This window comes from Nyctibius grandis, chromosome 6, assembly GCF_013368605.1.
Source record: "Nyctibius grandis isolate bNycGra1 chromosome 6, bNycGra1.pri, whole genome shotgun sequence".
NCBI classification, from domain to species: domain Eukaryota; kingdom Metazoa; phylum Chordata; class Aves; order Nyctibiiformes; family Nyctibiidae; genus Nyctibius; species Nyctibius grandis.
The window spans coordinates 13,952,077-13,963,093 of record NC_090663.1 but is presented as its reverse complement, the minus strand read 5'-3'; the positions used below and the strand labels follow the sequence as shown (position 1 = coordinate 13,963,093).

At 39.0% G+C, this 11,017-nt stretch overlaps 1 protein-coding gene across 1 annotated transcript in view; it reads right to left on the bottom strand.

Annotated features, from left to right (window-relative positions):
* Positions 1-1,414: 1,414 nt before the first annotated feature.
* C6H4orf50 (chromosome 6 C4orf50 homolog) overlaps positions 1,415-11,017 on the bottom strand; it is a 35,150-nt gene continuing 25,547 nt past the window's right edge. Inside the window, exons 11-12 of the mRNA XM_068403115.1 lie at positions 2,786-3,028; positions 1,415-1,765 (exon numbers count right to left, since the gene is read on the bottom strand). Coding sequence (XP_068259216.1) covers positions 1,415-1,765; positions 2,786-3,028 — 594 coding nt within the window. The remainder of the gene's footprint in view (positions 1,766-2,785; positions 3,029-11,017) is intronic.

Here is an 11,017-nt window from a genome sequence, read left to right as displayed (position 1 = left end):
ATATGTTGGATGAAGACCAATTCAGTTAGTGCTGTAAGCAGTTGCATTGCTACCTTACTGAGCAAATGAAGACGGGCTTCCCATAATAAAGTATAAGTTGTGTACATTAATATTTCTTCAAAACCATTTTGTTGCTTGCTCCTGAAAAGCAGCATCAAGCAAAGTAGTAATGTACTATGAACCAACTAGGGTAATCAATGGAGACAGATGATGAGCACAGGAACAGTGCTACATATTACTGTGTGTTAAAAATGCTCTTTTCTAATAAAAATAAAGATACCTGGGAGATTTGAATAATGGAGGTTTTCCAAAAGCATTAACTCTGGTGGGGTCCCAATATAATGACACTTCAGTGTTTTGGGGAATTTACAAACATGCTCAGTTAAACTTCCCAGAGTCAGCCAGCGTTAGTGCACAGACGCACCTGCACAGACACGCTCTTCTCTCCTCCCTCCCACAACCAGAATCCATCAAAGGCTCACGCAGCCCAGATCACATCTATTTCTGAGCCAGACTACGAGGAAGCACTGCCACGGCTGTGCTAGCGCACGTGGCCTGGCACTGCCTTCACTTCTCCCTATTGCAGGTGTTGGGGTTTGGCAGCACAGGGTGCAGTCTGACTTATCCATCCCTTGAACTCAGCTGCTACTGTACTCATGACGCTCAGGTGGTCACCTGAAGAAAGCGGTCAGGAACATGTCCAGTAAAACTACTCAAGTTAAGTTGCAATTGTATAAGGTGTTTAAAAGTAACAATTGAAGGATGCTGTTTTACAGCCATCTACAGGAATATATTGAGTACCCTGCTGCAGGTCAGCAAGATAACAAAAAAACCCAACTCCAAAACCCCCAAAAACCTGAACACTTCTCCCCCTTGCCAAAATCCCAAGACACTAAAGAAACACTTAACAGCAAAACTACTCCCAAATTTCTGTAAAATGTGTTTCTAGGAAGTCCATGACACGACATTTCCTCAAGTTCCAGAGGAAACAGTCTCGCGAGCCAGATGTTCTTTCAGAACTTGCCACTGCACACTGAAGAAATGGGTTATACATAAAAGTTAAAGGGATTTAATAGATTGTTTCACAGTCTCAGTTAAAAGAAAAGCAAATCATAAACAAGCGGTGAAAAGAAAATGGGGAGGCAGCCCGGCTACTGAAAAATCCATAGGTTTCAGTGACCTCAAATGTTCTAAGAAATTTTGACCATAAAAAGTATTATAGCTCTTTTTCATGTAAATTTTCCAGTCATCTCAAACTATTTGCTAGGACATGCTAACTAGTAAAATATCTTTGTTTTAAAAAATTATTACTACTTCTGTAACAATGGGAAAATCACATTGCTATGATGCTTTACCTTCTTTTATTTTGCGGGTTTTATTCTTTCTCAGGCAGCTGATTTCTCCCCACGGGATTTCAACCTTTATTACTTGCTGACAACACGTCTGACAAATAGCTTTTTGCTGTGGTAGCTGAGGTTGAGCCATCTGTTTTTTCTCTAGAGAGCCATGTCTTATTCATAATGGCATTTTCCTGTTTCATTCCCTGGGGAATAGCACCTGCATGCTGATTTCCTATTTGACCCCAAAATACATCATCACATTTCGACAACCGATCCCTCCCCTTCGTGGCCCAGAAAGCACTACGCTCCGGAGACGCGAGTGCATCCTTCACCCTTGACAGCAGAGGCCAAGGGGCTTCCTCGTTGATCATGGGCAGGTTGCAGTCAGCCTTTGGATTTGAGTTGGAGGAGACAACTGAAGGTATCTGAGGAGGAAAAAAGAAAAGAAGATATATCCTTGGATGTCCCAGGCCACTCTGTGCATTGTGGCTCATTTCAGCTGTGGCTTCATGACACAGGCCTGTATTTGTACAGTAGGCCTGTGTCATGATCTCATTGGGATTTAATTAAAGCACACGTGATGTATATATAAAAAAAAAAATCCCTGAGTTTACAAATATCAGGTCAATCAAAGTGCTACTTGCATTCTGCTCTCCCTAACGGTTTTCTGTTATGACAATATTATCATTGATCCTTTTTATCTGTGACTGTGATAAAGAAAATGAGCAGGAAACTGGATTTGAATGATCATTTGAAAATGATCACGAAACTGATGTCAAAAGCAGAAATTATGTTTTTATTTGTTTTGTTACATTTACATTAATCCAAGATTTTAAAGGAAATTCAGTAGAATAATATTTGTAACTACTCTAGCTAACTGGCTCCAGTAATTGCATACTTGAATTTTGTTTCCATACAATTATGGAGAGGTTATGTTGTCTCAGAGAGGGTGAAATCTCCTGCGTGTTTAGTTTAGCAGCAGACTGCCACAAATGCAATTGCAATTGATCAGCTCTGTTCTTAACAGGATTCCTGCAGTTAATGGAAATTACTATAAAGAGCTTCAGGGCATAGGAATAATTGGATCACTAAAAAAAAAAAAAAGAATTGGAGTCAAAAAAAGGTAGGACAAGATCAACTTAACAACTTTTTTTTTAAAGATCCAACAATTTTCCGTTATAGTCTTACCAGAGAGTACACCATGATGAAAACAAAACCTTTTAATTAGTTTTACAAGCCCCAAGCCATTCCTAAACAATGGGGAAGAAAATAAGAAAATGCATAATGAAAAACATTAAGTATTTATTATCCTCATCTTTTTTTAAACTAACAATCAACTGTGCATCTCTGGAAGAAATCATTCAAATATTTTTATGATCTATAAAATGACTGCCAAGAATAATAGATTTCACTAAACTAAAAACAATGACAAAATTTTTACTGACCTGGCAATTTTTGCAATGGTTTTGTCTTAGTTCTCGATGCAAGGCTATGATCCTCTCCAGGCTTGTTAATTTTATAGGAGAACCAGCATACACATTTGGAGTGATGCGAGAACCGTGGATGCTATCCATCTCTTGCTGAGAGTTTGCAGGTATTGACTCAGTCATCCCATTCGCTTGGACATATGTCTCATGATCCTCTGGCTGTCCATTGGCCTGTGAAATGTCTGTGGAAGAAGGCAGCATCTGCAAGAGAAAATACCATTTTAAAAAATTCAAACTAGATGAAGCTTTCCAACACTGTTTATTTTGGATCAGTGGAAGCCACTTGGATGAATTCATTACAATAAATGTTCACAGAAATTAAATGTAAATAAACTACACTTATCAAAATAAGAAAAAAGATAACATACCATTTATTTTAAATGTGAAGCATTCCTGCATCTGTCTAAAAAGGAACCCTGCATTCATCAATGCTTCTTCAAAACAAAAAAAAATCTCTAAGCTTTAACTACACCCAAAATATGCATCTGGAAATTAAGAAAACCTAGATAAAAAGTAGAAAAAAATCCTAATTTTAAAAGTTGCCTAATGTTAGGTTGCCTCTTGAAGAATCTCAAATTTTCTAACCCAGTTCTTTCACACACATATTCTCTCACTCCACACTACACAACAAATTCAGGTTTGTCTACCCATGAATGCTCAAGAAAGTTAAGCTGAATGGACTTCAAAAGTGTATTAGTTCAACTGCATGAACTCTTAAGCAGACCCTCCTATTCTGAATCAAAATAATATTAATTCAGTTGATCTTATTTCACCTCCAAATCAACTTTAACACCACAACAAACATTATCCTTCTTGAATATCTTCACTGAACTGAAGCCAAATTTAGAGAGAAATGGCAGTTGTTTAATTATGCACCTTTTCATAACAGTTGCAAGAAGGAAAATAGTATCTCCCTGAATGTAAGTGACTATCACAGGGCAGTAGCATTTTATCACCCAAATACAAATTTATTAAAGCTCCAGGATCAATGTTACAGTTTTTCTTGCAATTACACAGAAAAACAAATTTAAGATTGTTAATGACAGTTTCAGCCTTTGGGTTTTTAAAAATAGTTATATATTTATTTCAAAAATTAATACATCTGATTATGAGTTATCACTTCATTGTTACTAGTCCTTTTGCAAAAGCTCCAGAAATGCAAATACTATAAATATGCCAGGTCAGGAATGGTTACTTAATGTAAGACTAATTTTACTTAAAATAATATATTGGTTTTGCTCTTTATATCTTTAATGAGCATTAGCTACATCACTTTCATCCATTAAAAAAAAATAAAGGATGCCAGAATGCCATAGTGGTTTAAGATGCTGTGAAGTGACTCCCCCAAAAGACGAACATTTATTGACAAGCTCATGCATCAAAATATAATTCTGTTATGGCATGAGGAAGAATGTACGGTGTGAAAGCTGTTGCCATTGCCAAGAGAAGTACTTTCACAGTCTTGCAGGAGTGATCACTGTGGAGCTTTATGAGAAACATGCTGCTCACAAGCAGCTCAAGAGCAGCTCTGACGCCAGGGTTTAAGTGTATAGGTATCAGTGATGCTGCACTGTCCCATAGCTTTGGAGGTGACACTGAATCCCAGCTGTTGACGCATACAAGGTAGCGAGATCTGAAAAAGCTCATCGTTCTCATCTCCTGCTTGCAAAGTGACCCTCAAAGCTCCCTGAAGTATATGTCTTATGATTCTTAAGTACACCAACACACTGGTATTCAGCTCGTAGGGTCAGCAGGGTGGGCCGTACCCATCCATCTCTAGACCCGGTGTGCTGCAGGACAGACCCTTCCCCAGGATACACTGCACGAAAGAACTTAAGTGGTAAGCACAAGCAATCAACACTGCCTTTGATCCCATTTCACCTGCTGTTCTTGGCTCCCCACCATGAGAGGAGGAAACCAATGCTGCTGAATTCCGGCCATTGGTCCCACTAAGGTACCAAACACAAGCATGTTTGGCCTGTTGAGACACTCCTCAGGAGCAGCTACCACCTGGCTTATTTACTTCAGGCTGAACAACAGGCCAGCAAACAAGACAGTGTCACCCAGGAATGGAAGGACCACTCATATGGACCAAATTTGGGCACATAATTTAGATTGCTGCTCTTCCCTAAAAGACTTACTTTCTCTACGTTGATTACAGAGGGACTCTGTGACTATCTGGATACAGCATTTATTTAGGTAGGGTGGCAAGAATACCCAATCATATCCTAGCATCACAGGCATAGACCAGTTGGAAAGTGAAAGCTATACATTTGGATGTTCCCCTATAAACACAGAAGCCAAAGGCAGCTTCAGAAGTCGGATTCTAACCAAGGTTATGAGCGCAGTATCTCCCCAGCACTCATAAAAAATGCCAGCTGGCTGAAAGCAATGGAGAGGTTACAAAGGGCAGCCCTGAAATGTTTTGAGGCATGAAGATATTGGATTTAAAATTATTCAATGAGAATTTCCTCACTACAGGAAGCACAGTTAGAAGCATCCCTGGTGATGGATGACAGTCAGCAGGAGCAGTACAAGTTCTGGAGTTCAATGACCCATGCAAAGGCAAATCACTGCCCTCCTCGTAGGCAGGAGAGCTACTAAAGCTACCAGAAAAAAACACAGCACCAAATTGAAGCTGTGGCACTAGCACATTTCATTTCTAGAAAAACAGTCTCCTGGCAGGGTCTTTCTTTTCCTTCAACTGTTCATGCACAAACTCTTGCCTCTTGGCATTACTAAATTCTGCTGCAGCCAAAGTCATGAAACTCAGGAGAAAGGTGAGTTAATGTAAATCCTGATGAGTGAAGCTGCTACCACACTGACAAAGTTTTCACAGCATGGTCTGTGCTATATTTGTAAGTTGGTATGATTCTCTCAAAAAAGGCTTGTCTTCAATGTTTCATAAGACTCTGTGAAACGCTAAAGATCACATTTTCTATAGCACTATGGATGTAGCTAAGCAAAAATCCTGCATTTTGTCTCAATGCCCAGACATTAATTTCTTCCTCTTTTTTTCTTTTTTTTTTTACAATATTGATTCTGTTTTCCTTTGATATTTTTTGCTTTCCTCTCAAGTTTCCACAAATTACCCCACCTAGGAAGAAATGAAAATATTGTGATATTCCACCAAACTTGAAGAAGTGTACACTTGCATACTTCCAGGATCTAGAAAGGATTGACATTAAAAAAAACAATCACCTTCCCCCAACATTATAAAAATAAAAAGTCAGTGGTGTCAGAGATAAGAATAATATGTTTAATACATCTGGATATTTTTAATTGCACATTTTATCTTAATCCAAATTCTAAAATTTATCAGAAAATAAAGGAAGGTTAGTTTTTAAAGCTTTTCTTTTTTTTGATCATGGCTGTTACTTCACTTGCATTTACTGTTCTAGACAAATGCACACTGTTGCCCATGAATTAGAGCAAAAACCACTGCTAAAATATCTGTATTATGCATGCAGTCAGGAAACACATCTAAATCTTTGTCAACCAAACCAAATTTTACTTTAAAATGGCATTAACCTTGAGTATGTACCAACTCCTCAGCCACCCCAAATTCTTGAGATTCCCCCTGCACAAACAGCCATTTACATAATTATTGAACAGCTTTATCAGTTTTTTCACTGGAAAGGCCAGGCTGCCCTTAACTGTTTTTAATCCATATTTTATACACTTCAGTATTTTTAATAATCTTTCTGAAGGTCAAAAATAACACCTTTCTCAACAATGGAATTTACCCTTCTTTAAAAAAAATTACTAAATAACAGCCACCATCTCTCGTTCATCCCCTTGGAATTCCAATAGATTTAAGTCACATTTTCTGTAATGTCAGAAAAAGAATCACAGAATCACAGACTGTTAGGGATTGGAAGGGACCTCGAAAGATCATCTAGTCCAATCCCCCTGCCGGGGCAGGATTGCCTAGACCATATCACACAGGAACGCGTCCAGGCGGGTTTTGAATGTCTCCAGAGAAGGAGACTCCACAACCTCTCTGGGCAGCCTGTTCCAGTGTTTGGTCACTCTCACCGTAAAGAAGTTTTTCCTCATATTTATGTGGAACCTCCTGTGTTCCAGCTTGCACCCATTGCCCCTTGTCCTGTCAAGGGATGTCACTGAGAAGAGCCTGGCTCCTCTTCCTGAAAAAAAAACTTTGTCTTGAAAGGTCCCTTGGTCTTGATCAGCATTGTCCCCAGAAGACTGAAAGCCCAAAGTTAAATTCTTTCTCCTCTCAGGGTGGGACTCATCTGACCGAAGCCTATCTCCTCCCTCTTCACACCCAGTGGAGTCCAGCTTCTCCAACTCTTCTCACCTTATCTAAAGCAGATACTTAAAAGGGGCAGGATACCTCCTCGTTAAGTACCTCTTTCTCTCCACTAAGTATGAAAAGAAACACCATGGATGTGATTGTCTTAAGTACAGACATCAAACATGAAATATATCTCACCCTGAGTGTCAGAAAAGATTCTGATCTCACCAGCCACACACAAATCATTTTAAGGAGAGCATCACAGAATGTTATTTCAGGCCTGTTTACTTCAAATATGATTTACAGGAAAGCAGTAAGTGGTTTCTTGCAAAGAAATTAGTAGAAGTATGGGGGAAAAAAGGAAAAAGAATAAAAGCATTATTCCACCAAGAAGTATCTTAGAAGAAATCCACTGATACAAAGGAGGATTAAGCTATAGTGTTCTGCACATTTATTCCCTATTCTGCAAAACAAATAATTCACTACACTGGACATATTCTTTGCCTGGAGCTCTCCATCCATTAGGTTTAAGATGATTCCATGAAAAGCAATCAAAAACACTACCATTTATCCCTGTACTCCTTGCACAAATTCCCTCTCAGCCCTGAGAAATGGGGGCAAATAGCCACAATGGTTTCAGATCCACTAGAATACATAAAATATATCATCAGGTCAAAGCCTTCCAGCCAGACAAACGGAAGTGAATGAGTACAGCAGCATTATCCATTACAGCCATCAGTCATCCAGACAGAGGCTGTTGACATAAAACCAGGACATGTTGGCTCAGGCATTTGAGATAAAGAACTGAACATACTCCTGTCTCTCTACACACACCCTGAAAGAGAGAGAAAAGGCCCCAAAACACTGCACAGCTGCACTGGCTGGGATGAGCTCACGTGAAGGGCAAGTCAAGCTCTCTTGCTCCTCTCTGGTTCTCTAATGTATCAAAATCAGCATGGACACAGCCTCATGTTCAAGCTAGTCAAACTGGGTAAAGCCTGCTTCTTAAACTGCAAGTAGACACCTACATTCAGAAAAAAAGTGGAGCCTTCTGTTTCACATTTCCTGTTAGTTATCTGAAGCATCTTCTCTTGCTTCCCACTGTTACCAACCCAAGTAAACCAGTTGTTGCAAATCCCAGTGCCAGCACCTATGTTAGCTGTTTAGTGAACACGAGTGTCTGACATCGGTTGATGAATGCTGTCCCGTGTACCTTCCACTGGGAAAGGCAGAGAAACAATCACTGTTAATAACATCCATGATTAATTCTACAACAGCAAGAAAAGAAAGATGAGGACAAGGCCTTTCCACTGAAAAAAAACCCCCACCATTTAAAAGAAGATGATTAAAACAAGACATGACAAAAGGCCAAAACTGGCCACATGTTCTGTGCCTGACATTGGGCGTGTGAATCCCAGCTGTCGCACTGTGTCAAGTGCCACGTGCACCCGCTGCAGGCAGCCCTTGTCCTTGGGATGTGTCCTCTTCAGACACATGCTTTTCATTTTCCAAACACAAAATAAGACAAGTTTTTAATTATGTCAGTTGCCCAAATTTATTATTGCTCCACTACAAGGGGCTCCTATGGTTTCTCAGTTTAGGTCTTTTAAAAGGAAAATATATCACAAAGGCTTAGAAATTACATTCTTCGTGCCTCCAAAAATTTCAAGTCCATATTAGACATACACTGTCATTCATATGGCTCCCCAAAAGGCTATTTTTTTCAAAACTGAGAGGCAGACACAATGAAGGTTTTCTTCACCAACCTGCACAAATTTTTGCTTTCACTACAGTGACATAGGCATTTTCTCTGGATGAAAAAGAATCGAAATAAAACCCCTTCTGTGCAATCATATATGTTTATGATTATAAACCAAACTAAAATTAAATTAAATTACACCAAATTACTCAATTAAACTAAATTACAAATAACAAGCTTCATGGTGTACAGTTTTATAGTGAGGAAAAGTAATTCAAAATCTAGTCCTCTTCAGAGGGACTTGAAAAGAATATTAAGAAAAGGAAAACTGACTTTCTTTTCTGAACAGATTACTCCAGTGCATATCTAGCCTCAGTGAAAAGTACACTGCTAGAACAAAATCATGAGATACTACATGATTCAAGCAAATTTTATTTCTCAATCAAAAACATGTGGATGTAACACGACTGTGAAAATAATCAAGAATGACAAAACTCAAAACACACACTACTCTGCCAAACCAAACTGATTTGAAGTTTTCAGTTAGTGCAAATCAGCAAAATTAAGCCATTGGGACAACAGTGTTTTATCGTGTAGGAGAACAGTCTCAAATGCTGAAAGTGAAATCTGAAAATAAGCTCCAAAGATGATTGGTTTTGCATCACACTGCTTTCGTCTTTCAGTATTCTAATTGGGATGAGCATTAGGAACAAAATACTTCTGGCAAGCAGAAGGGAATGACGAACCATGCGTTGTGTCCTGAATGAGCAAAGAATAGAAGTTCATTTTTGGCTTTAAGCATGAGTAACTTGTTGGTGCCCATAAGCCCTCCACTGAAGCCAGAGGTTCCTAGCACACAGCTAGGGCAGATCTATCCAATCTACATGTAATTCCATGCAGAAATGGAAAAAAAAAAAAAAGAGTTCTTAAAAGAATTAAAAAATGTATTTTCTTCTGAGAACCAGGCACGAAGGTTTTCACTGAACTACAAAAGGTCAGGCACTGAATTGAATAGAGTCCCTTTTCCCTTCAAAGGGCTCTGGATCAACCCTTCATGCATCACTGCAAACTTTCGATTGAAATTCATCAGTAAGCCAAAGCAGGCAGGTCTGCTGCCAATGCGTAACAGGCTTCCATTTGTCACTGGCTCCAGAAACGAATAAAGTCAATTGCAAGTCTTTAATTTCAGAAGGAAAAAAAATACGTCTATCCATTGAGTTTTCTCTAGAAGTGTTCAAATGTTAGGATGATTTAGAAGTGAAAATCTGAGGGGAAGGAAGGGAATGAGCTTTCAAAGGAGTTTTATGTAAGTAAAAGCTAGGCATAGCCCTGGAATCTTACATGTGAATTCCAGTGAGAATAAGAGTTGAAATGCAAAAAATTAATCCTCAAAGATGAAAAGTCAGTTCAGTTTAACATATATCTACAGAATTCGGCACAGGATTTTTAAAACCAAAGGAATGTACCACATTAACATGAAACAGTCTCTCTTCTTTCTCATTGTAACCATTATTTATTAAATTAAGAGTAGTGACACTTGCATATTTTCTCACTGAAATGTTTTCCATTGGAAAACTGATCCACAGAAACCTAAATTTTTCATGGGAACATACAGATCTGCCTTGACAGATTCCATTACATATGGAATTATTAATTACATAGACCAGCATGGCCCAAAGTTCAATGTCATAGCGCCCAGCAAGAGCCAGTCTGTTCTCTGCATGATCCAAAAAAATGGGCTTGAATCCCAGTGTGCCTGAGTCCAAGTGGGACCTCTGGTCACTACAGTGCTGGATACTATGGGAAGGGGTTTGTGCTCCACTTAGCATGAATAGCTAAATATCTGCTGAAGCAGGGAATTGAATGTGGGGCTCCTACATTGCAAATGAACTCACTGGCCATCAGAATACAGATTCAATCTAATTTTCTCCTGTTGTAGCTGCTAAGTTTTGTGATAATTAGACATTGAGAGAGACAGAGTGAATGTGCACAGTATTTTGATATTTATTGTATTGGGAAGCTTTATGCTAATGCTCATTTATCACAGCAATGTCTGAGAAAACATGTGAAGGCAGTGAAGTATTATCTTCCTCCTGACAGATGAGTTACTAACTACTGTCAAATAAAACATTCTTTCTCAGTGTGAGCTTGGGCGAGACAGTGAGGGACCCAGACTTGACATACTCAAAGGAGACATAGCCAGACACAGAACCCTGTCCCATCCTGCAACCAC